Raw genomic sequence first — 27,821 nt, 5'->3', positions numbered from 1 at the left:
TTCGAGGAAACTACCTACTATCCTTAGAACATTGAAATCACCTATGATATAACTGCCAGACTGGCTTGGTACCAAGCCTCCACTAAGCTAACAGAAAGTGATGGCAAACACACATCATATTCCAATAAGAGGCCTAGATTTGAGAGTGGCACCTAAACCATTTCCTACTTTGGGCGAATCCTTCTCAGGACTGTTGACTGTTGTACTCTTTCCATCTTCTGGTACTGGATTATGACCCTTTGGACCATGGGTCTCCAAACTGCAGCCCTCCAGCTGTTGCGAAACCACAACTCCCATCATGCCTATACAGCTAAAGCTTTGGATTTGGCTGTCCAGACATAATGGGAAATGTAGTTTTGCAACAGCTGGAGGGCCGTAGTTTGGAGACCCATGCTTTGGACCTTCAGTAGCTGAAGACTAGTTAAAGTTCACTGTGGGACTTCTCACTAAAGAGTTGCTCTCCCTGTACAGTTTTTTTTATTGATCTTTTTTTAGATTCTTGAACTTAAAGTGTCGCTGTCGTTATAACTTTCAAAATCTACATTAACAGTAGATGTAAAGTAAAGCAAGTTTGCAATTTACATTCATTATTTTTTTTTGTTATCATGCAGTAAAACAAAGCTGAAATTACCAGAAATCCAGGTCCAATCTCCTGAAGGAAGCTTTTTAGTCTTGTGCTGGTTGAAAAAAAAAGACTAAACACATGAAGTCTGGCCAGAATAGCGTGTCCCGGCTCAATGTGTCCATCAATCAAATGACCTGTCAATTATTTATGGCCGTTGTTTCCAAACAGCAGCTGGAAATAATTGACAGTGTGGCTGTCATGGTAGCTGTACACCTATACGGCCGGCAGATTTGAATGGGCTTTAGATAATGTTGCTGCAGCCGATATTACAGTCAAACAAATGTCTGCTAAGTCTGGACGTGGCGCAGTGTGCATTCCATTTGTACTCTGAAGTTCGGGTATTCACGCTGGGTCGGTACTGTACACGGCCCACATTTAGATTGGGGTCCCACACATTACTGACCCAGTGTGGTTGTCTGTGTTGATATCCAAACTTCCATCTGCAAATGAGTTACAAGCGCTGTGTCCAGACTTCATGACAGGTAATTTTTTTTCCTGACTTACATATAACCCAAGGTGTGCACTCAAATAGAGTGTCACAACCGCAGGTAGAGTCCGGCCAGAGAAGAGACAGGGTGGACACAGACGGTGAACCCTGAACTAGTCCCTGCCCACTGTCCTTGCCTACTTTCCTTGGACAGTCCTAGGTGACAACCACAGAGACAGTCCCTACCCTGTGGAAAGTGTGATTGAGGTGACAAATTTATATTGCCCAAATTATGCACAGCATAGGGAAATATGGAAACTTTTTGAAAATGTTCATTATCACAGCAATAGAAGAATATCAAGAAGAGATCACAGAGTCAATTTTAACCACCAAGGCCAATTTTTTTTCCAAGGAGGGGGAATCTGGATAACCTGTCCAGGCATCCTTCACAATATCACTCAGATTATGTTTAAACTGAGCCTTCAGAGCAGGTTTTCACCATCCCATAGTAATGCAATGCTTACAAATTCAATAATATAATCCTTGATAGGGCATATGTCGTATGGCGAGAAGACAGTTTTCTGCAAGTCCGATATGATCTGACTGTGAGTAGATTGAAAATTGAAACAATTCAAAAAACATGTCTATATTTGACTACTCTTCAGCCTCAGGGGGAATTTTTAGGGTCCAAGCCTAAGGATCCCCCTGTAATAGGGAAATGACTATCCCAACCATTTCCTCCGGGGAAGCAAAGTGATTAAAGCGACTCTACCAACAATCTGACCCCCCCCCCCCTCAAACCGCTTGTACCTTCGGATAACTGCTTTTAATCCAAGATCTGTCCTGTGGTCCGTTCGGCAGGTGATGCAGTTATTGTCATAAAAAATACTTTTAAACCTGAAGCCCGTGCCAAACAGGAGTATTTGTGCCCTAACTTTGCACCACCCCTCCGTCCCTCCTCCCCTCCCTCTTCACCATTAGGAATGCCACTGGAACATTTTCTCCATGCTGAACATTGCACAGGTCCTTAAAGGGGTAGTGCGGCACTAAGAAATTATTCACAAAATAACACACATTACAATGTTATACAACTTTGTAATGTATGTTATGTATGTGAATGGCCCCCTTCCCCATGTTCCCCGACCCCCACCCGTGGACCCGGAAGTGCAATGCATTATACATACCTGATCCGTGTCGACCGTCCCCGTCAAAGATGTCATCTTCGGGAGGCCAGCCGACCCGCTCCTGCCGTCCCTCATGCCGGCCCCCCTCTGCCGCGTCATAACTATGCTCAGACACAATTGGCTGAGCACAGTTATGCTCAGCCAATCGCGGCTGAACATCTGATGGCGCAGCACACGTCATCAGCTGCTCAGCCGCGATTGGCTGAGCACAGTTATGCTCAGCCAATCGCGGCTGAGCACAGTTATGACGCGGCAGAGGGGGTCCGGCATGAGGGACAGCAGGAGCGGGTCGGCCGGCCTCCCGAAGATTACATCACTGTCAGAAGACGGCGGACGGGGGTCGACATGAATCAGGTATGTATAATGCACTACACTTCCGGGTCCATGGGCGGGGGTCGGGAAACACGGGGAAGGGGGCCATTCACATACATAACATACATTACAAAGTTGTATAACTTTGTAATGTGTGTTATTTTGTGAATAATTTCTTAGCGCCGCACTACCCCTTTTACGATCCAGCCCATGTGCCGGGCTGCCACAGGTGGGGAATAGGAGACAATCTGCCTGGAGCATTCCTAATGATGAAGAGGGTGGGGAGGAGGGATGGAGGGGTGGTGCAAACTTAGGGCACAGATACTCCCTTTTGGCACGGCCAAGTTTAAAAGTATTTTTTTAGGACAATAACTGCATCCGCTGCCAAACGGACCGCAGGACAGATCTTGGATTAAAAGCAGCTACCCGAAGGTACAAGTGGTTTGGGGGGGTCAGATTGTGGGTACAGAGCCGCTTTAACCTAAACATAGGTTAATAATTTGGGGGGCTAAGGGAAGAACGGTGCCACCACTCTTTGTGCACAGTGTCCCGAGGATGGGGAGGCATGTAGTAAAATCCGCACCTTCCCTACACCAAGATGCTGCTGTGGGGGATGGGGGTGTCTGAGGGAGAACCGGGGCCACCGCTCTTCCTGCACAGTGCCCCAAGAAGGGGCGTAAGAAGAAACGACTGGGGCCCATAGCAAACTTTTGTTTTGGCCCACCCCTTGCCACACCTTCTGGTTTCCGGACGTCTGCTTGCCGCTGTCATCAGTTTTTCCGCAACATCCACTGACATGCTGCTCCCACAGAAAATGGTCAGTCAGCATAGACAGTATAGAGTCTATGCTGACCGGTCATTGCCTATACTCGCAGCACATCAGCGGATATTGTGGAAACACTGACAGCAGCGGAAAGCAGACACATATGCACATATAGAGTACAGAAACATGACATGAATACATACATATGCATATATACATTCCAAAAACATTACATAGGTACATGCATATGCACATATATAGACACATGACAGATACACACATATGCACATATAGAGACACATGACACAGATACACATATGCACATATACATACACATGACACAGGTACACAGATATGCACACATACAGACACGACACACAGACACATGACATAGACAAACACATATACAGTACGGACTCATGGCAGACACACATAGTGCACATATACAGACAGAAGCACACTCACTTTTAAAGTAGGGAAGATGCAAGGCTGTTAATAGTACCTCCTCTTTCTTCTCAGCAGGTTCTGCCACCCTTCCTCCACTGTTCCAACATCAGGGGGAGCAGGAAGAAGCCCAAGCTCCTCAGATAGAGGAGGGGCCCAGGGGTGAAAGGGGGGGGGGGGGCGGCCTTGCTTCTCTTCTCTCTCCTGCCTGTCACAATCATGGTCTCCATATAGTAAGCTAGGTGCTTATCCAGCTTACTATATGGGGGCTGTGAGCGGCATGACAGGCAGAAGCAGGTAGTGGCACTGGTAGAGCACAGAGGGAGAGGGTAGCTACAGACACCAGTGCAGGTCCAGCCCCTGTCATCTGACTCTGATTGTCCTGATGTTGGCCCTGCCAGGCCCACTGACACCCCGGGCCCCATGACAGCTGCTATGACTGCTACTGTGATAGTTACACCCCTGGTTCCAAGGATGGTGAGGCATGTAGTTAAAGACCGCGCCAAGGTCTGACTAAGCATGAACATGACATAGGGCTTTATTTTCCCTTTTGGGACCCCTAGTTACTATTGTGACCAAGCCAAGACAGGCTCTGGAGATCTATTGTTGGCTTAGTTTTTCACTATTTAACCCTAGACGACGGACGCCATTCAGGTACGGCATGGGCGTCTGTGACTAGACGACCCATTCCCTACCCATGCGGCATTATGTGCTTCAGAGCTAGGAAGCAAGCTCAGGAGCTGAGCTCACTTCATAGCAGGTGAGGACCTTACCATTAAAGGACAACTCAGGTGAAAAGCTTTTTCCCAGTAATTGAAACACATTACAAAGTTATATAACTTTGTAATATGCTTCAATCACCCATCTGCCCCCCTTCCCTATCTCCCCCCCCCCCCCTCAACCCCCCACCAGGAAGTGAAGTAAACTCATTCTTACCTAATGACTGTTGACCCCAGGCTGTTTTGTGGCAGCCATTTTGTGACAATGACATCAAGAGGGAGGCGGGTCTAAGCCCTGTTAGGCCAGCCTCCCTTTGTCAGATGACACAGGTTCTTTAACTCTGAGTGGCTGAGCAAGCTGTAAGCCATCTAACAGTTGTACAGAGTCAGTTACACATCACAAGAGACAAAGTGCATCATGGGAAAGGCCAAACCCGGAAGTGAAGAAAAAATTAAGACACCAACTGGTGTTGTCCTTTAAAGGACAAGTGGCATGAAAAACTTTTTCCCAGTAATTGAAGCACACTACAAAGTTATATAACTCTGTAATATGCTTCAATCACCTATCTGCCTCCCTTCCCTGTCTTTTCCCCCCTCCACCCCCCACCAGGAAGTGTCCTGACTCACACAGACCTGATTACTGTCGTCACCGTCACCAAGCTCTTCTCTCAGCTCCTTCTCCTGTTACAATAGCCTCCCCCTCCCCTGCCTTGTCAGGTGACAGGCTTGCTCACCTCCGATTGGCTGAACAACTGCAAGCCATCACTTGTCACATCTCACTTGCTTATCTTCCCTCCGACTGACTCCGGCACATAGGCAGCTCCCCCCTCCCCTCATACCCTCTCTCCTGCTGCCGTGGACTCAGAGAAGGAGTCATGTCACTAGAGAAGATAAGCTGAGCAAGCAGAGTCACCTGACAAGGAGGGGAGGGGGGCCTGCTGTAACAGGACCTAGAGCAGCCCTCCTGCTGATGACTCATCCTCACAAGAAGGAGCTGCTTGGTGACGGTGACGACAGTAATCAGGTCTGTGTGAGTCAGGACACTTTCTGGTGGGGGGTGGAGGGGGGAAAAGACAGGGAAGGGAGGCAGATAGGTGATTGAAGCATATTACAGAGTTATATAACTTTGTAATGTGCTTCAATTACTGGGAAAAAGTTTTTCATGGCACTTGTCCTTTAATGATAGGCAGCAGCTGCATTGTGCTTCAGCCGGTCATTAACCCCTTAACCTCTTAAGGACCCATGACGTACCGGCACGTCATGGATCACTGTCACTTAAGGACCCATGACGTACCGGTACGTCAGCCCTTTAAACGGGCGCCGCGGCCGGCCGGGTCCCGATCGGGGGAGATAGCCTGCTATAATACATAGCAGGCCATCTCTCCCTGTCGGCATGGAGGGTTGTTAACCCCCCCCATGCCGACGATCGCCGCTATTGGCTGATAAGCCCATAGCGGCGATCGGAACCTTTCCGGGCCATCGGTGGCCCGATGACCCGGAAAAAAATGGCGGTCGGTGCTGTCCGAGGACGGCACCGACCGCCATTACTGTAAAAAGTAATGGTGGTCACGGTACCACCGTCCCGATCGCCGTGAACGGCCGGCCAGCCGGCCGGCCGTTCACGCCGATCAAAGTCCCCACAAGTAATAAATACCTGCTCCGGACCCCTCAGCTAGGTAGCTGAGGGGTCCGGAGCAGGTATTTGTACATTACTCACCTGTCCCGGGGTCCTGATCGGCGTCTTCCGGGTTCCCGGCGTCCTCTTCATCTTGTCGGGACTTCGGCTTCTTCCGTGAGTCCCGATCGTCTGTTTCCGGCTCCAGCGTCGTCTTTTTTCGTATTTTTCCGGCTCCAGCGTCGTCTATTTTCGGATCTTGCTCTCTGCTGCCCCCTAGCGGCTGATAAGTGTAATACACGTATCAGCCACTACAGGGATGTTCAGAATGTAGTAAAAAAAAATTTTTTTTTCCCAATTTTTTTTTTTTCTATTTTCCGCACCCTATCGCCGCTGAGTGTTGATCAGCATCGCACGAAAGTGCGCTGCTAATCAGCAACTCCTCCTTTTTGGCGTAGGGTGTTTTTTTTTATATCCTACTGCCACGGTCTGCTGATAAGTGCCGAACATAAGTGCGGCATTCATCAGCAACACCATTTTTGGCGTAGGTTTTTTTTGTATACTTACTGTAAAAAACACGTAAAAAAACACTACATTACACCACACTACATTGAATAAAGTTTTACACTACACCACTACATACCCCATATACCAATCCCCATATAAAGATGGCCCCCAGGGTGTTTTCGGTATTGGACGCATACATTATTATTGCCTCCGACACCAAAACAGCCAGTGAGGATGAATGGGGGGTCCTTCGTTCCTCCATTCATCCTCATCCTCCTCATCATCCAGTGACGTGTCTGGGAGTAGCGTAGCGTACGCTGCCCCCCAGACACGTCTTTTCCGCCAGTACCGTCCCAATAAGAGATGACGGTATGGCGTGAAATTCTACAAACTCTGTGAGAGTACCTCAGGGTACACTTACAGATTTAGGGTACGTGCACACTGCGGAATGGCGAAGGATAACCCTTCGTGCATTCCGCAGCTGGCACCCGCCGGCGGACTGATGCAGGGGCGCGTCTCCGCCCGTGTCATAGACTCTATCCTATGCATGGGCAGATTCCATCATCCGTCATTCCATCAACACGTTGGACGCAGAGCGGAATCCGCCCCTGCATAGAATGGAGTCTACGACACGGACGGAGACGTGCGCCTGCATCAGTCCGCCGGCGGGTGCCAACTGCGGAATGCACAAAGGGTTATCCTTCGCGATTCCGCAGTGTGCACGTACCCTTAGAGTGTATGAAGGAAGGGACACTCGAATCCAGCCCCCAGATGCCCCCTCCCCCCCCATCCTCGGAGTTAGTGGGGAGATCGTCCGGGAACTGATCTTCCCACTGCTGGATAAAGGTTATCACCTGTACGGGGATAACTTTTATACCAGCACCCCCTCTTCCGGTCCCTCGCTGCCTGAGCTGTAATAGAGCCCTAATATTTAGCAGCCATGGAGCGGACCCAGCGCTTCTGGATATGAAGGACCCCGTATCGCACCAGGACAACATTTTCCAGGTGACGTCCCCCACACTGGAGAAAGGGAGACCCCAGAAGAAGTGCAGAGTGTGGGGTAACAGGGGGATCAGGAAGGACGCCATTTACCAGTGTGACACCTGTCCTGATCCCCCCGGCCTCTGCATACTGGATCGCTCCAAGACGCACCACACGTCACTGGGGTTCTACATTATCTAAATTCCGTCCCTTATTCCTATTTCAGGGGTCACGTTGATCCAGGGATTATTCTGATCGCCATTATGGAGTCGGGAAGGAATTTTTCCCCTGTGATGAGGCTACTGTCGTCTGCCTCACGAGGGGTTTTTTGCCTTCCTCTGGATCAACACAGGTTGAATTTGATGGACACCTGTCATTTCCAACCTTATAAACTAATAATTGGCCTAATACCCCCAAATAAATTAGAATTGTCCCTTTTCCCCAGCTAAATAGGTATGGCCGCCATTCCCATTAGAGGATGCCATGATGCAATTACAAAGCCTCTGTGCGGCCAGGACAGTAGAAACCCCCCACAAGTGACCCCATTCTGGAAACTACACCCCATAAGGAATCTAACAAGTGGGGCAGCGGGTATATGGCCCCCTGGTGACGGCCACATTTGGGACGTGAAAATGAAAAAAATGGTATTTTTTATTTTCACGGCACATGTTCTACACATGTGCCCATCACTAGTGGGGTCCATATGCTCACTGCACCCCTTGTTAGATTCCTTATGGGGTGTAGTTTCCAGAATTGGGTCACTTGTCGGGGGTATCTACTGACCTGGCAGCACAGGAGCTTTGTAATTGCGACATGGCCTCCATCCCCCATTCCAGCCTCTAAATGGCGCTCTGTCCTTTTGGTGACTTGCCCTGTGCCCATATGGCAAATTATGTCCACATGTGGGGTATTTTCGTACTCAGGGGAAACTACCCTACACGTTTTGTGTTCATTTTCTTTTTTAACCCCTTGTGGAAATGGAAAAAAATCAAGGCTAGACCAACATTTAGTGTAATTTTTTTTTAATTTTTACTCTAAATCATTGATCTTGTCTTGATTTTTTCATTTTCACAAGGGGTTAAAAGATAAAAAAAAACACAATGTGTAGAGCAATTTCCCCTGAGTACGGAAATACCCCACATGTGGACATAAAGCGCCATGCGGGTGCAGGGTAAGCCTCCAAAGGGAAGGTGCGCCATTTGAAGGCTGGATTTGGATGGAATGGATTTCGAGGGGCCATGTTGCATTCAAAAGGCCCCTGTGTTGCCAAGACAGTTAAACCCCCCACAAGTGACCCTATTATGGAAACTACACCCCTCAAGGAATGTAACAAGGGGTGTAGTCAGCATATGGACCCCACTGGTGACGGGCACAAATGTGGAACAATGTGGCGTGAAAATGAAATATTAAATTTTTTACACTATAATGTTGGTCTAGCCTTGAATTTATCATTTTCACAAGGGGTTAAAAGAGAAAAAAAAAAAAAAAATGTGTAGAGCAATTTCCCCCGAGTCCGTAAATACCCCACATCTGGACATAAAGCGCCATGTGGGCGCAGGGCAAGCCTCCGAAGGGAAGGAGCGCCATTTGGATTTTAGAGGCTGGATTTGGCTAGAATGGATGATGAAAGCCATGTCGCATTTACAGAGCCCTCGTGCTGCCAAAACACTGGAAACCCCCCACAAGTGACCCCATTCTGGAAACTACAACCCTCAAGGAATCTAACAAGGGGTGCAGTGAGGATATGGACCCCTGGATGACGGGCACATTTGTGCCATGAAAGTGAAAAAATGAAAATTTTCACTTTCACGTCACATTTTTCCACATTTGTGCCCGTCACCAGTGGGGTCCATATGCTCACTGCACCCCTTGTTAGATTCCTTGAGGGGTGTAGTTTCCAGAATGGGGTCACTTGTGGGGGGTTTCCAGTGTCTTGGCAGCACGAGGGCTCTGTAAATGCGACATGGCCCTCGAAATCCATTCCAGTGAAATCCAGCTTCCAAAAGCCAATTGGCGCTCCTTCCCTTTGGAGGCTTGCCCTGCGCCCGCTTGGCACTTTATCGCCACATGTGGGGTATTTCCGTACTCGGGAGAAACTGTGCTACATGTTTTGTGTTTTTTTTTTCCTTTTATCCCTTTGTGAAAATGAAAAATTGAAGGCTAGAACAACATTTTAGTGTAAAAAATACTTTAGTCTTTTTTCAAGCCCTATTGTTTGGAAAATCTGTGAAGCACCTGTGGGGTCCAGATGCTCACCGCACCCCTTGTTACATTCCTTGAGGGGTGTAGTTTTCTAAATGGTGTCCCTTTAGGGGTGTTTTTTAGGTTTTGGCACCCCAGAGCCTCTGCCAACCTGAAGTGGTACAGTCAAAAATGACCAAAAATAACGGAGCCATTGAAATTCACTAGGCGCTCCCTTATATCTGAGGCTTGTGGTTGCGTCAAATAGCGCAATAGGGCCACATATGGGGTATTTCTATAAACTGCAGAAACGGGGCAATCAATATTGGGGTGCATTTCTCTGGTAATAGGTTTATAATTATGAAAAATATTGGATTACAATAAAATCTCTGCACAGAAAATTAAAATTTTCAAATTTCTTACACACTTAGCTTTTATTTCTGTGACTCCCCTAAAGGGTTAAAAAACTTTCTGGATGTGCTTTTGCAGAGTTTAGGGGGTGCAGTTTCTGAAATGGGGTGCTTCGTGAGGCTTTCTAACACACAGTCCCCTCAAATACACTTTAAACCTGAACAGTTCCCTAAAAATATCTGATTTTGAAATTTTACTGAAAATTTGGAAATTTGCTGCTAATGTTTTAAGCTTCCTATTGTCTAAAAATAATGAAATATAGTTTAATAAATGCCGCCAACATAAAGTAGACATGTTGCTAATGCTATTTAATATATAATTTATGTGGTATAACCATTTTCTGTATAAGCAGAAAAGTTTTAAAGTTGGAAAAATGCATTTTTTCACAATTTTTCACGCTATTTTGGGTTTTTTCATAAAGATTCGTTATAAGTATCGACTCCAATTTACAAGAAATGTGAAGTACAATATGTCACGAGAAAACAATCTCAGAATCAGCCGGATAGGTAAAAGCATCCCGAAGTAATTAATGAATAAAGTGACACAGGTCATATTCATAAAATTTGCTCCGGTCCTTAAGGCCATTTCAGGCCCGGTCCTTAAGGGGTTAAATGCTGGGAGGTGCTGCTGTCACCTACCTATTGGGACCCCCGCAGTTTGATTGTTTTACCTGACTGCCAGAGGAATTGTACTTACCTCTGTGTGGTCTGATCTTCACATGGAGTCTGCAGCAGACAGGCTCTATGTGAAGATCACTGACAACACTGATTAATGCTATGCAATGGGATAGCACTGAGCAGTATATGCAATCCAGTGATTGCATGCAATAGTCCTCCAGGGGGACTTAGAAAGTGTAAAAAAAATGAAAAGGAAAACTGTTTTTGTTTTTTTTTTAAGACAAAAAATTTATAAAACATATAAAAATATTTAAATAAGCATATTATATATTGTATCGTGCGTAATTGTCCAATCTAGTAAAATATAAAAATTGTGTTTCCTCAGGGTGAATGGCGTAAAGTGCCAGGATTGCTGATTTTTTGTTACATTATATAGCAGAAAAAAATTTATAAGGAGCGACATTGGATCTACACAAATATGATACTAATAAAAACTAGAGCTCATAGTACAAAAAATGACATCTCATACAGCCCTGTAGGTGAAAAAAAAAGAACCGTTATGAGAGTCACAATAGGGCAATTTTTGACAAAATTATTTCCAAAAAAAAGACTAGTAAATTATTAGAAAATCTATGAAAACATGGCTAACGCTGTGTTCAGACTGACATATAGAATAAAGGCTTCATTACAAAGTACACTTGTTCTTATAAAAAAATAAGCCTTTACATGGCCATGTGGATGGAAAAATAAAAGTGCTAGAGCTCATAGAAGGTGAGGGGGGAAAATGAGAATTGACGTGGTCATTTAGGCCAGTTTGGGCTTGGTCATGGAGGGTTAAGTACCTGTAAAAAATATAAGTAAAAATATATCTAGTTTTTTTATTTAGTATAAACTGTACATACTTGTTCTTCCTTTAGGGTTGGAAGTGTGGATGTTTCCTTCCCCAACCTCTGTTATTAGTCACTGTGTAGTCTTATATACAGTAACCCCATGAAGTGATGCTATAGTTGCCAACACTTCAAAGATGGAAGTACAACATTTTAGTTCCCAAAATGCAAATTTGCACACATGTATTTGATAATTATATCTGAGCAGTCAAAATATATCTACTTCTGAGATTGTATGCTCTAGACCAGTGCTTCTCAAACTGTGAGGCGGGCCTTACCAGTGAGACGCCCCCTTGTTGTTGGTGAGGCCCAGCTGAGGTGTCAGTATTCACAAATGTGACTATAAGCTGCACAGTTCTTTCCCTAAATGCAACAATCTCTGGTTAAGGAACATTATTGACTCATTTTGTGCTTATTTAATGTTATACAGAGTTTAGAAGACAAATAAAGGGTAGACTGAGCAATAGTTTTTATCTTTGCATGGACTTCCATCACAGATGGTGAGGCCCAGCATCCTCTTGGTCAGTCTGGTGAGGCCCAGGCATCATTTAGTCTATTAGGTGAGGCTCCAATAGAAAAAGTTTGAGAAGCACTGCTCTAGACACTCAGGCTGCATTCACACCATGTGTTCATGTCTCTGTTGGGCTGTATGTCAGCATTTTGTCAAAAAGAAATGCTGGTGTTGAGTCGGATGTGTTTGGGGTGGGCCCATTGACTTTAATGGGCCAAATGTAGTTTTTAAGACACGCATAGAAAGCAGTTTATAGGGTCAAATAAAAGTTAGGTTTTATAGATGAATGGAAAAATAGGGTCCTCATTATCGATTGGTGAAATGTAAAACATTTACTAAAAACTAAATGTTTCACAATTCACCAATCCATAATGAGGACCCTATTTTTCCATTCACCTATAAAACCTAACTTTTATTTGACCCTATAAACTTTACAATCTTGTCAGTAAAGCACTAGTTATACTATAAAACCGTCCTGTCTTTCTATATATCTCCCCAGGCCCATGTGAGAAAGCGCTATGTGCAATGATAGTCCAGCCTTTGGTGTCTGCAGTCTTCCTAGCTGATTGCCCAAAATGTAATGCAGACATAGAGTGCCATGTGTGACTGCCAAATGTAGTCTCATTGTGGTCAATCGGGTGTTTGAGTCCTGCATAGAAAGCGCATATGTTTGGGGAAAGGACTGAACATAGTCAAAATTAGATATATTTGTCCTACTAAAGCCATTGGGCCCAAAGGAACACATTGGGCTGTATAGCAGCATAATTTGGCCAACGTACAGTCTGGTGGAAACCATGAAAGACAATGTAAAAATGGGCCCAATGTTTGCCATAATGTTTTTGTAATAGCGCTAGATCTTGGTAGATTTGTACTTTATATGAAGATATAGAGGGATATAATTCAATTTAAAAGCGACAAACTCAGCCAAATGATGTCACATCTTTCACTAGAGCCTTATCTTATACACAGATAGGTCTTCACATAAATATATTTCCAGTTTGAACTACACCTTTATCAGGGCCCAAACCCTTTTTTATATACAGAGATATGCCTATTCCTTATTCTCTTGATACATGCCTTATGTACATTAATCTGTGTATATAATATATATTCATTCATTTATTCATTCAGATAAAGGCTATGTTAACATTTTTAAAAAGATGGCTGTCATTTTGAGCTTAAAATGTCGTCCGTGATTTAGCTGTCTGGCCGCCCCGTCAGTGCAATGATGGCTGTTGGTACATTATTTTAGTTTAAGTGGAATATTTGCCCTTTGGTTGTGTCTTTAATTGGAAAGTCCATTGAATTTAATAGGAAAAACAGTGAAAAGATGGTGAAGAAAGAAAAACTCTGTGTGACCAACAAAAAAATAACGTCTGCTGTTTGCAATAGACGTCCAAAAATAATTCTCATGATCATTATTTTGACGTCTGCGCAGACAGCATCTGTCATTTTATACACTGTGTGCATTGGACGTTGGTCATTCCATTGATTTCAATGGATTGCATTGAATCCAATTACATCGCTGCAATAATGGAAGTCTTTTTAAATAGAAAAAATGGACGCCTTATCTCTTTTTTTGATGTGTGAACATAGTCATACAGTAAACATGTCAAATGTATTTTAATGACTCATAAAGTACAGGGATTTGTAAACTCCAGAAGTGACGTTTGTGGGGCAGAACATTTACTTTAATTTGAGCTATAAAAAAGGAGTCCATATATATAAGCATCATAGTTGTCAGCCCTTCCTTGTGTGCAGTTTTGGGAGCTCGTCGGAATCTGTAAATGCTTGTTTTCTGGAGATTCTGGTTGCTAAGAAACATTCCTGGAGACGGCAAGTCGTTTACAAGATAAATGTAAAAGATTGTGTAATGCATTAGTGTACACATTTTACCTTTCTTTTTTATTAAGTATCCCACAATGGATGGCTTTATTTTAGGGGTGGGGGATGTGATGATACTATGGCAGGTTCTGCTGACCTGAGCTGGGATGTTGCATGCGGTGGGGGCACATGAGTAATATGAGAATGACATCATCTTGTGAGAGTGGATCCTCCCGAGGGAGCAGAGAAGAGCAGGAGGAGGGAATGAGAGAGAGAAGCAATCACTCTGAAAGCTCTGGATGGATCCCAGCACACGGCATGCTGGCTGACTCCAAGTATGGTCGCTTTCGCAATGAGTCTGTAACTTCAGCAGAGGAACAGACAACTCCGTCAGCTGGAGCTATGAGTGGACAAGTGGCCCCTGGTACACCAAGCACATCACCATCACTGGGTCAACCTTTCTCTGAACCGCAGGGCCCAGAAGAGCAGGATGTAGCTACAACCTTCTGCATGATGATACCCAGGATGGGACAATGGAAATTCTCAAGTCCTGCAGCTTTCTTGAGCCGATCCCCCTCTGGTGCCAACAAGGATTTGTCCCTGGAAAAGTCAGGGGCTTCCGGGGGACTAGGGTCAATGTTCGGAGCCTGTGATCCTGTTTGTTCAACACCTTGTACTCTGCAGGTGATAAACCGGTTGCGAGGAGGAGCAGGAGGTGGAAGTAGGAAGACCTCTCGGACAGAGACATATAAATTGCCAGGGGAGGAATGGACTCGTAAAGGGACTTTTATCAGCAAACCAGCTCAGGGTTGGCTTCACCCTGATGATCGATTACAGGGGCCTGGAGTGTCTTATATTGTAAGGGTAAGTGTTGCTATAATGAACCCAGGTTCAAGTAAGTAGAAAGCAGCAACATGAATCAACATATAGGGTGGGGCATACTGAGAATAAAATGGATGAATTATTGTGATAAAATAGGAATGGGGAAAAATTGCCTGCAGACTGGAGGCCAATCATCAAAACTCGGTAAGTTAAACCCAGGCCGTGGTATCAATATGTAGCTGCAGAGAGAGAACACTCAGGTTCTATATTAACTCATTCCACTCTGAAGGCCCAAAACTTGATAAATGATACGCCCTAAGTCCCACAACATTGGAGTATGAGCATTTCCCTTTAACTAATGGCTGAGCAGTGCGCAGAGTGTTATATTCTGGGATCTTATTGGACAGCTCCTTGGTGCTGATTTGTAAAAGTGCTGATGCAATGTTTTTCTCCTTTGTTTTGCTGGGCACTGATTGGATGATGGCTCCTTTGTTTTGAAGGAGCAAAGGAAGGGCTGGTGTAACCATATTAGATTCTAGAAACTGTTTTTACATAGTCCTCACAGCATCACCAAACAGATCACCAAAATATAGTATGTGTTTTCTTGCATCCCATCACAATGAATGTGTAACCATGTCTCATATTGTTACTATTTCCTAAATGTCCTTTTGTAACATTTTTAATGTAATCTATACTATTACTGAAAGTGAAAATTATTTTGGGATATTTCCAGTTTCCTGAAGCTGAACAATCTATACATTGACAAAAATGACTTGCAGTTATTGACTCTATCAGTTAGGTAATACCATATACGACAGCAGTATGTAATATACAGGCTAGTGCTAAGGGGTTAATGCATTATCTCTGGTTTTGCCTGACATCTACCCCTTACTGATGGTGATGTCCCTGCCCTATATTGCCTGAGTTAGGACTCTTTGTTATATGGAGAGGTTCATTAATGCAGACCTGCTCTGTCTGATGCATCTCCCAGGGGGTATGATCTGAGCCAGAGGGGTGTTCTCTTTCTAACAGTCATTCTGGAGATTTTCAAACTTGCTGCTAAATTAGATCAATTGCATTACAAGATGAGAGCAAGATGGAGAAATAAGGCCTATAGGATGGAGCAGAGAGGAGGAAGAATAAGGCATATAACATAATCTGCAAAGTAATTGTCTGGATTTTAAAATAGAATATAAAATATTATTTGCTCAGCAAATAACCATGAATCATTAAACACATCTCATGTCTCACAATATATGGCCCATCTGCTCTCTTCCCTTTTCAAGGATTACTATCCAAATTAATACTGAGTTAGCCAATGTGTCATCATGTTTTATGTACACATTACATATGGCAGTCTAATAGGATGAGATCACTTGGAGACGCAGAACACACAATTTTTTAAAAAGCTGCTGAGAAAAACCTACTAAATGCACATGTATCAGGAAATAAGCTATTCATTTTGTTCTTCGTCCTCTCTAAATGAATGCAGTTATTAGTAGGCCCTAAGCACACATGGGAAAAGCAGCAAGAGAAAATGCCCAGGGACATGTCATAGAATGGCCTACTCAAAGTATAATTGAGAATCTGTGATATCATATGAACACTGCTGTCAACCAGTGCAACCTATCCAGCATCAAGGAACAGTTTTGCTGGAAGAATGTAAAACAATCCCTGTGTCCCCATGTGCTAAGCTAATAGAGACATACCCCAAGAGGCTACTTAGCTGCGTTAAAAATGTCCCACTGCAGCCAGTGATTGGCTGGGAAGGCCGTCACTGAGCGGGGACCTGGAGAAGTGCAGTGGGGAAAAGTGAAAAGGTAAGCATGGGCTGTTTATTATTTTTAACATGGCTAAGTAGTTAAACAAGGATGTCACTACTTTCATGCAGCAAAATGAAAATCTGTGTGGGAACGTAGCCTTAAACAGTATTGTCACATATCATTGGTGGTGTGGGGGTCAGAATGCCTTTGAGGCCTTTGTGGCTTCCATGCCAGATCTGGTTCTGAAAAAATTTCCATCACACTCATGTTTCCATTGTTACAAAAAAAATAGGAAACAATGATATTTGGTGTCTCTGCATGCAGAATTTTGCAAACTATTAAAGGGGTTATCCAACAAAAAAAACATGGCCACTCCCCCCCCCCCCACCTCTTGTCTCCACATTGGGTGGGGTTTCAAACTCAGTTCCATTGAAGTAAATGGAGCTCAATTGCAAACAACGCTTGAACTGAAGACAAGAGAGGGGGAAAAGTGGCCATGTTTTTGTAGCACTGGATAACCCCTTTAAGCTATAGGGGGAGATTTATCAAAGGGGGTAAAATTTAGACTGGTGCAAACTGGCCACAGCAACCAATCACAGCTCCTCTTTTCTTTCACCAGAGCTGGAAGCTGAGCTGTCATTGGTTGCTGGGGCCAGTTGGCACCAGTCTAAATTTTACACTCGTTGATAAATCTCCCCCATAATGTTATTAATCCTACACTGTAAATGGCATAAATAAATGCTAAATGAGAAAATAGATTTACAGTAGATAAAAAAGTTCCATTTGCTCTATATCACATCAATCAGCCCTTATACAACCCCACAGATGAAGAAATAAAAAAGGTTATAGGATCAGAATAGAGCAATTTCAAGCATATTACATTTTTAATACTTTCATGTCAACAATGCGTATATATAAGTTCCTACTTCCGATGCCCCATGCAGTAGGAAAGTGTATATACAGTACATTCCTGATCTGAAAAGCTTTTAATGAGTATGGGGCTGCTTCAATGTGAGCAGCTTTGCACACATTAGTGTCCCAGCCACGATTACGCAGTTAACCCCTTAAACACCGCAAACTATAGCAATGTGGCATTTAAGGGAGTCAGTGACAGAAGATGTACCTGTAATTGACTGTGGGGCTCCCAATCACTTTTCCTGACAGGTGGGGGTATAATACTTACCTCCGTTCTGTCGGATCGGCAATTTCATAGAGTCATCCCTTAGACAGACTCTGTGAAGATTGCCAATAATACTGATCAATGCTATGCAATGTTATGGCATTGACCAGTATATGCAATTTAATTATTGCATGTATAAGTCCCCTAGGGGGACTTATAAAGTAGGAAAAAATTTTTTAAAAAAAATATTTAAAAAAAACCCCTCCCCCAATAAAAGTGTAAATCAACCTGTTTCCCATGATTTAAATAAAAATATGTAAAACACGAACATATTATATATATTGTAGTATGCGGAATCTATTTAAATATAACAATATTGTTCCCGCATGGTGAACAGCATTAAAGGGGAACTCCAGGTAGAGGTTAAAAAAAATGTAACTTCTGCAGAAGCATATACCATTACTTACCTATCTATCCCTGTTTTGAAACTAACAAAAATCCATTTGTTTTGGGGGTTTTTGTTCTGTTTTGTGTTTCTGTACTTCCTGGTTGAGTAGTTCCCAGAATGCAGTACTGGTTCCAGAATGCAATGCTTTCCCTCAGCTGTTCATCACAGTGCACAGTCCTTGCAGCAGCTGCTTCTGGCTGTTCAGAGATGGGATTGGGGGATCCAGCCAAACCTCCTGTGACATCATCCCCTGTCTGCATCATCAGCCTGTGCTCAACAAACACACACAATGTGAGACGGAGGCATGGAATTTTTGTCTCCTAAGGTGGGAAAGCAGTTGGAGCAGGAGACAATGTGGATTGGCACAGGGGCGACTTTTCTTCACTTCCTAGATTTCTATCAGCTATCAGTGTGGCAGAACCGTACAGATACAGTAATAGGCTGGGTTCACACACAGTATATTTGAGGCTGTATTTGGTCCTCATGTCAGGTCCTCATAGCAACCAAAACCAGGAGTGGATTGAAAACACAGAAAGGCTCTGTTCACACAATGTTGAAATTGAGTGGATGGCCGTCATATAACGGTAAATAACTGCCATTATTTCAATATAACAGCCGTTGTTTTAAAATAACAGCAAAAATTTGCCATTAAATGACGGCCATCCACTCAATTACAACATTATGTGAACATAGCCTTTCTGTGTTTTCAATCCACTCCTGGTTTTGGTTGCTATACAGCCTCACAAATACAGCCTCAAATATACATAGTGTGAACCCAGCCATACATTGTATAGACACATCTATATAACTTTTAATAGAAAACAAATTTTTCTTACGTGGAGTTCCCCTTTAACGAACAGAGGAAAAAAACACCAGGATTGCTGATTTTTTAAAAAATTATGTATCAGAAAAGTAAACCCCCCCCCCCAGCTTTTCTGTGTTTTCAATCCCTTCCTGGTTTTGGTTTAAAAAAAGCTCAAGAAAACACTTAGCCTAATAGTATAAAACCTGGCTGTGTTTTTGCAGTAGAACATTTTTACATTAAAATACATCCAATTTTGCTTTTTTGCTTTTCTTTTACTATGTGTGAACATAGCATACATGTTTTTTCGTTTTATGTTTCATCTTCTAGTACATGGGCTGTATAGAAGTTCTACGTTCCATGAGGTCTCTGGATTTTAATACAAGGACCCAAGTGACAAGGTTGGTAATAAAAAAAAAGGTTTTCTCTAATCTGAAATTATAAAGAAATAGAAAAATAAATGGAAGCTTGTCGGCAGAAAAATATGTTTATCCCAGGCATGTTTAAATTTAGTTATTGTAGATTTACCAACTAAAGTTCGTTCCAAGCATCAACTCCTGTTTCAGTGAAGTAATATTTCTCATGTTGCTTCTGATTTTTCCCCCAACTAACCTCATACTGTGTTCCCTTTGAGTTTAGTTTCTTATTAAAAACCCTTTCCTGAACCTTATTAACCTTAACCTATAACACATTTAAATGTTTCATTCATTTACTCTCTTTTGCTTCTAACCTCCAGGCTATACAGATTTGAATCGTAAGGGCCTTTCACATGGCCCAAATATAGTCTAGAAACGTTGCTAGAAACACTCCTTTGGCCGATAAATGGCCTCTGTAAAAGTGACAGCAATCAGCTGGGGAGCGGGCAAAGCTGTTCCTCGGCTGATCATATCTTTTGAGCCTAATAACAACTCTGCCGGCGAGCGCTGATCTTACTGATGATAGACCTCATGTTGGGCTGTGTAATTGGACCCCAAGTCTTCCCCTATGTCTTTTTCTTCAGACTGCCCACCATTTTTGTAGCCTGTCTTTGCACCTACTCTATTTTATCAATATTTATTTGTAGGAGAGGTCTGTAGAACCAGACACAGTATTTCACTAGAGCTCTATCTAGCGGGATCACAATCCCCCTCCTCCTACTACAGGGGGTCGGCAGGGCTTTGCCCTGGCACTGGGGGGTGACAGGTTCTCTTTAAAAACATATTAAAAAGAATAGGGCTGCAAAGTCACCAGGCAGCATCTGGTATAAATCACTGGCACTGTCCTGGTTCCGCTCCTGGCCACACTGCTTACCGCCTTGGGCTTGATCCTGCTCACACTCTTCACTGGTCTTGGGTCTGCTGGTGTCTACTGGCAGCCTTGCTCCTCCCGTTCTCTGCTGCTGGCTTTAAGCTGCCACTGCAAAGCCACCTCCATCCACTAGGGTGCACGCGTGGCTGCTCACCTGAGATTTAAAGGGCCAGTGTATCTCCACCTATTTTTACCTCCACCTTTTGCCCACACCTATTAAAGGCCCTATTCCACGGAACGATTACTGACCGTATTTGACCGATATCGGCAGTTATGGCCGATAATCGCCTTGTGTCGGCTGATCGTTGCAGTCGTTTGTTTTTCAACATGTTGAAAAACAAACGACTCATACAGCAACGATATGCTGCCGTCGCTCTGTGGAATAGCTGTATGCTATGGACTGCCTAGACAATCTAGCGATCACCCGGGCAGCCCCCCCCCGCAACTCCTCGCGCCCCCCTGGACTCACCCGCTCGCTGCTGCCGCATGGTGTAGTGGCGGCAGCAAGCGGGGAACGAGGAGCAAACGAGCTCTCAGTCGGCCCGTGGAATAGGGCCTTTAGAGTTGTTTTCCTTGTTCCTCCTTGCCTATGTATTGTTGGTTCCTTGTGTTCCTGATTGGACAAATGTTCCCATGTTGCCATTCGCCTGCTTTTATGTGTATCCTGACCTCAGGTTATGCTTGCCTGGCCCTCTCTGTACTTCTTGCCTCTTCCGTTGCCATTTTGCACCTACATTTATAGACACCTGCCCTGATCCTATGCTCATGTGGCCTGTTCTCTGGTGCCTCACCACTTCCTGGTTCTTGGGACTAGCCGCTACCCATACTGGGTCCACACAATCTGGTGTCATTCAGCTGCACAATTCCAGCTTAAGCATCCTGGAGGAGGATAAAGGGTAAAGACCTAGAGGGCACTTGGATTGCACTCCCTGGTTTGACCCAAATAAAACTGATTTAGTAATACAGTGAGTCCACATTGGCTGCCTGTTACAAGCACCCAGAAAAGACCCTTGTGGCAAAGAATACACATCATTAACCACAAACCCTCTGATATCTAGCTTTCAGCCAACCACAAATCCACTAAACTTTCCAGGGATTAAGTCCAGTTTTTACTAACTTTTCTCTATCAGCTTTTCACAGGGAACTGTATCAAAAGCTTTGCTGAAGTCCAGATAGACGATATCCACGGCACCACCTTCATCCAGCACTTTTGTGACATAATCAAATAAATCAATGAGATTAGTCTGGCATGATCTGCCCCCAGTAAAACTATGCTGGTTTGGGTCCATCAAGTTGTCTTTCGGTGATTTATTACCTTCTTTTAGAAGTGTTTCCATCATTTGTACTACTACAGATGTCAAGCCTGGTCTGTAGTTACTGGGCTCTTCACTACTACCCTTCTTGTGGATGGGTATAACATTGGCCATTCTCCAATAACCAGGAACATCTCCTCTTAGGATGGATTGGTTTTACAGATCTGTCAATCTTTCAGGGGAGCAGCAATCTTAGATTGGAGTTCTTTAAGAACTCTGAGGTGGACACCATCTGGATCCATCACCTTATTTAACTTTAAATGAAATGAAAACACTGGAGCTGAACCCTTACATCTGGGGTCAATGCTTTGATATATACAATGCTGTAATATAATGCTATATAATATGCAATGCTATATACTGTCATTGTGAAAGCCTTCTTCTAAAAACAATGAGCAGAAGTAGCTATTTAGCTATTGATTTCTATCAATAAAGGAATTGAACATAGGAGCATAGAAAAATGGAAGCTTGTCGGCAGAAAAAAAAACACTGGGTCCATCTAGTCTGTCCCTTTAGTATTTCCTTTCTTATTATATATATGTTTATCCCAAAACTTTTTTCGGCGCCCCCCCCACACACACACGGGGTCTGCTGAGACCCCCTCAGGGTGTTATAAAGCTCCTACTCCTCCAGACAATATCCAGCACCCATCACCCGACCCTCCCAAATATTACCGCCACACCACAACCACTACCATCACTATCATATTGTTACTGACCAAATCAGTATACTAAATCCAATAAAACACAGTACCAGATTACAAGTAACAAATATTACCACTGCATACTGACTAATACCACCGCATACTGACTAATACCATTGCATACTGTCTAATACCACCACATACTAACTAACACCACCACATACTAACATCGCAGCTGCTACTGACTAACACCACCACTGATACTGAATAACACCACCACATACTGACTAAACCCACCGCCACTACTGAATAAAATCCTCTGTACACAGATCATTATAGAGGTAGAGCCAGCCCTACACAGGTTCTGTACTCCATATACATTACAGTGAAGTTATATCCAGTGACTCACAGGGGACGTCTTCTCTGATCGGAGTTCTTCCCTTTTCATCTTCTTCTCCATCTGTCCTGGGCCATCATGAGAACTTCTCCGAGCCACAAATCCACAGAATCTGCCAGAGAAACATATTAGGCTCCTTACTCGGTCACCCTCCTCATCTCTATACTAACTGCACATCTGTATTGGCCCCTTTACACCCTCATTTAGTGGGTAGGCTGACTCTATGTGACCCGCTTATAGTATATGCCCCCCCTGTGTAGCCTTCTTACAGATGGCCCCTTGTTTAGACTTCCCTATATATGGCCCTATGTGGATCTCCTTCAGAACCACCCTCTGTGTTGTCCCCCTATGGTATATGGCCCCCCTCTCTGTAGCCCTCCCTTATAAATGGCCCCCTCTTTGTAGTCTCCCTTACAGATGCCCCTCCCCATGTTGTCCCCTCTGCCCCTCTTACAGATGGCCCCCCTGTGTTGTCCCCTCTGCCCCTCTTACAGATTCCCCCCATGTTGTCCCCTCTGTCCCTCTTACAGATGGCCCCTCTGTGTTGTACCCTTTACAAATGGCCCCCGTGTTGTCCATCCCCTTATTGATGGCCCCCATATTGTCACCCTTATAGATGGCCCCCCTGTGTTGTCCATCCCCCTTACAGATGGCCCCCTTATGTTGTATCTTCTTATAGATTTTCCCCTTATAGATCGCCCCCCTTGTTGTCCCCCTTATAGATAGCCCCCTTATGTTGTCCCACCTTATAGCTTGCCCTCTTATGTTGCCCCCCCTCTTATAGATTGCCCCCTTATAGATTGCCCCCTTATGTTGTCTCCCCCCTTACAGATTGCCCCCCTTATGTTGTCTCCCCCCTTATAGATACCTCCCCTACAGCTGTCTCTCTGCCTCAGCGCCCCCCCAGCTAGTCGGGAGTGATGCGCCCTGTGCAAGCGCACAGGTCGCACACCCCAAAGACCGGCCCTGTATATATATATATATATATATATATATATATATAAATAATACTAATCTGCTGGAAGTCATCTTCTCTTTCAATAAAGTAATATTTTCGTGTGTTGTTTCTGATCTTATCCCTTTCAGTTATTTTTTTTTCAATTAAAACACTTCTCTCTTAAACCTTATTTAGTTCTTTAACATATTTAAAGGTTTCGATCATGTCCCCCCTCTCCCTTTTTCTCCCCAGACACAGATTCAAATCCTTGTCTTTCCTTGTGTTTTATGCATTAGAACATTCACCATTTTTGTAGCCTGTCTTCGGACCCGTTCTATTTTATCAATAACTTTTTTAGGTGAGGTCTCTAGAACTGGACACAGTTATCCAGATGTGGTCTCACTAGAACTCTATACAGCAGGATCACAATCTTCATCTTCCTACTGCTTATACCTCTAGCTATACAGCCCAGCATATGATTAGCTTTCCTGCCTGACTGCACTGGTGACTCATTTTGAGGCTGTCAAAAATCACTGCCCCTAAATCCTTCTCTTCTTAAGTCTTTGCAGACATGGAACTGCCAATATAATGCACAGATAGATAATTCACAAACCTACTGAATGATCCAGGGATTAAGTTCAATTTTTGCTAACTTTTCCATCAGTTCTTTATGGGGAACTGCATCGAAGACTTTGCTGAAATCAAGATAGGCGATATCTTCATTTTAAAAAAATATAAAACAGAAACAACAACAAGCACCCTGAGGGTGGGGAACAGATAGGCGATATCTACGGCACCACCTTCACCCAGCACTTTTAAGACATAGTAAAAGAAGTCAATGAGATTAGCCTGGCATGATCTGCCAGCAGTAAAGCCAAACTGGTTTGGATCCATTAAATTGGTGATTTAATGTGATCAATTATCTTTTTTTTTAGAAGTGTTTTCATAATTTTTACAACTACAGATGTCTATCTAACTTGCCTGTAGTTACTGGGCTCTTCTACCCTTCTTGTGGATGGGTATAATATTGGCCATTCTCGAATCATCAGGACCAGATTGAGGGAGTGATTATACAGATCCATCCCCCATTTCTCATAGTGCAGTTTTCTTCTTCCTTCTGTCTCTAATTTATCTGAAGAAGGTTTTATGCCCCTCCTTTATAAATTTGGCAATGTCTTCCTCTTTTGAGGCTGTAGCAGTATTTATAAGCTATGTTCACACAACATTTTTTTGGGCCATACTTTTGGATGGCCAACATTTAAGGCTATGTTCATACTGCATATGTTAAAGTCCGTAGTGCGAACCGCGAATATACGCATGTAGTTTTAGGTTGATGCGTTCGCTTGAAAGTATACGACATAAGCCCGCACAATGCACACTACGTATGAGCTTACGGCCGGATCGTATACGGCGCCGTGAAAAATGAACAAGACCATTGTTTGAGGACGGAAATGTTCCAACTCACGGCCGTGGATTTACTTGCGGTCCAGTACAGAGTACTTATTTCAGCCCAATTGAACTTGATTTTTCGATCCAAAAGGTTCTGTGAGTTTTATTGGGCTGGGCGAAGATTTCCAAGTAAATGACCTGTTTCAGATCGCCTCGAATCAAGCTAGGGAAGAATAACTGTATTACGGGTGTATGTTCACGGTTCGTACGCATCCGGCCGCATGTCGATTTTTCCCACGACCGTAGTTTCAGCCGCACATGTACGGCGGCGTACGAACTACGGACGGAATCACACGCAGTGTGAACATAGCCTTAAGGTGAAAATAATTATCAAAAATCAAAATATTGCCTCAAAATGGCGTCCGAATTAGGGCCAAAAACGGTTGTGTGAACATAGCTATAATCTGCTTTGCATCCTTCTTTCTAATTTTATACATTTCTCTCTCAGCTATACTTCCAATCTCTTTATACCTTTTACAGGTTGACATTTTTTCTTTTACTATAGCCCTTATATATATTTTGTAACTAAGGCTATGTTCACACTACATAAAACTACGTCCATAGTTCTCGCCGCAGAAGGAGTTGAACATAGCCTTATTTGCAATGGGATCCTGGCCAGAGCGCACACACACATGGTATACGCTCCAGCCGGGATCCCATGCGGCGCCGAAAAAAACTGACATGTCCCTGTCAGTTCACACAGTGAAGCAAGCGGCTCCGGCCGCTCGCTTCACTGTGCTATGGGAAGCTCTGATGCGGGCGCGAGATGATGCGCCCGCATCAGAACTCCGTGGCCGGACGGATCATCCGGACGGTACTTAAGTACCGGACGGGATAATCCAGGGTCACGGAACGGCTGGTCTCACACGCTGTGTGATAATAGCCTAATAGTGGTTTTGTTAGGAATTTACCTCTTGGGTCCTTGGTGCAGTTCTCTGTTTGTAGGTTACGACCTAGACTGCGCTTTTGGCCATAATTCGGCACTTGTTTTATGTTTATTTGCATTTTATCTTCACCTTGTCTGAACACAGTCTGATTTCACTACACCTGTTCACCTGTTAAGTTCTCTTGCAGTGTTAGGGTGGGTTCAGACTACGGAACCTGCACAGATAAATTCCGGTGAATTCCGATGCTAGTACACGCTCACGGCTGCGCGCCTTTCTGCTGGCTCCATAGACACCATTCTATGGGCGGCCCGATTCCGCTATCTGCCAAAAGAATTGACATGTCAATTCTTTCGTCGGAATGTGGAATCTGCCCGTGCATTGGATGGTGTCTATGGCACGGGTGGAGAGGCGTGCAGCCGTGAGCGTGTACAAGCGACAGAATCCACCGGAATACATCCAAGTGGATTCCGTAGTGTAAACCCACCCTTAGGGTACAAACACACACAACTGATCCACAGCGGATTTCTTGCTGCAAATCCGCTGTAGACCCTGCCCTGTAATATCTATGGGCAGACATACAGCGGGATTGACATCCTGCTGCAAGTATGTCGGGAGACCGCCCCGTTAACCCCCTTCTGACATTTCTCATCTCATCTTTTTGTCCGACTGAGTGCTCGCTCCCATTGTTTTATCCTACCCTTTTAATAATTTCTTTAGATACTCCATTTACTCCATTCAGATACTCCATCAGTTTGTATGTCAAACCATAAACACTGGTGGTCACTGGAACTTACATTTTCTTTTACTCTCCCTGATACTAAATACTAAATCTAGAATGTTCTCTCCTCTGGTTGGTGATCTCACAAGCTGTTTTAGAGATGCCCCTGTAAGGGTCTCTATTACATTGTTGCTTTTGCATGTAAGTGCACAAGGGATATTCCAATCCACATCTGGCATGTTGTAGTCAACCATAACTACAATGTCCCACTTTTACTGACATTTTGGTAATTTCATCCACCAACATGTTATCATAGCCCTCCGTTTTTTCCTGGAGGCCTATAGGTAACACCTATCCTAATAAAGTAATAGATCATTCTTCAGTTTGCATGCAAATGATGGTCTTAATTAAAAATTCCCTAGCATTATGCGTCTCCATAACAACAGATGATGCACAAATCCTGTGTGTAGTCCTCTCCTGCAGTAATGTGCTACTCTGCCTTCATGTGCTATTTATGTTCTGTAGCTTAGCATAAAGAAGAGGCAGATAAATAAGAGTAAGGGACCTTTTACATGGGCCAAGGCGCTGTAGATAAAGAGCACCTTTCTCACTGCTTATTTGCTATCACTGCTTATTTGTTATGATGATTATTTGCAAAAATTCTTATTTTTTATGTTAGATGTGATAAAACAATAAAAAGTTGGTTGCAAAGGTGGACATGGGTTTTAAAGAACAAAAAGGGGTAAAAGGAGTATTCTTATTTTAACTATCATATTAAAGTGTACCTGTCATCATAACTTTCAAAATCTAAATCAACAATAGATGTGAAATGAAGCAAGTTTGCAATATACATTCATTATTTTTTTTTGTTGTTATCATGCTGTAAAACAAAACTGAACTTACCAGAAATCCAGGCCCAGTCTCCTGAAGGCAGATTTTCTGACTTGTGCTCGTTTAATAAAAGGAGACTAAACACAGGAATTCCAGCTAGTACAGAGAGTCACGGCTCAATGTGTCCATCAATCACATGACTGCCCTCTCTGTGAGCACTCAGATGGCCTGGAAAACAATGGACTTCCTGTTTTCTTACTCTCTGAGAAAAAAAAAGAGTCAGAAAACAGGAAGTGCTGTGTTCTCCATGATAACAAAAAAAAATAATGAATGTAATTGCAAACTTGCTTTATATCATATATACTTTTGGTTTAGATTTTGGATGTTATAACAACA

At 43.7% G+C, this 27,821-nt stretch overlaps 2 protein-coding genes across 2 annotated transcripts in view; one reads left to right on the top strand and one right to left on the bottom strand.

The window, feature by feature from the left end:
• LOC138785906 (hippocampus abundant transcript 1 protein-like) overlaps positions 1 to 27,821 on the bottom strand; it is a 131,690-nt gene that overhangs the window by 91,822 nt on the left and 12,047 nt on the right. The window lies entirely within an intron of this gene.
• SHC2 (SHC adaptor protein 2) overlaps positions 14,327 to 27,821 on the top strand; it is a 35,647-nt gene continuing 22,152 nt past the window's right edge. The window contains exons 1-2 of the mRNA XM_069962371.1: positions 14,327 to 14,872; positions 19,294 to 19,364. Coding sequence (XP_069818472.1) covers positions 14,327 to 14,872; positions 19,294 to 19,364 — 617 coding nt within the window. The remainder of the gene's footprint in view (positions 14,873 to 19,293; positions 19,365 to 27,821) is intronic.

Source organism: Dendropsophus ebraccatus, chromosome 3 (assembly GCF_027789765.1).
Source record: "Dendropsophus ebraccatus isolate aDenEbr1 chromosome 3, aDenEbr1.pat, whole genome shotgun sequence".
NCBI classification, from domain to species: Eukaryota; Metazoa; Chordata; class Amphibia; order Anura; family Hylidae; genus Dendropsophus; species Dendropsophus ebraccatus.
This window is presented reverse-complemented; position numbering and strand designations above follow the sequence as displayed.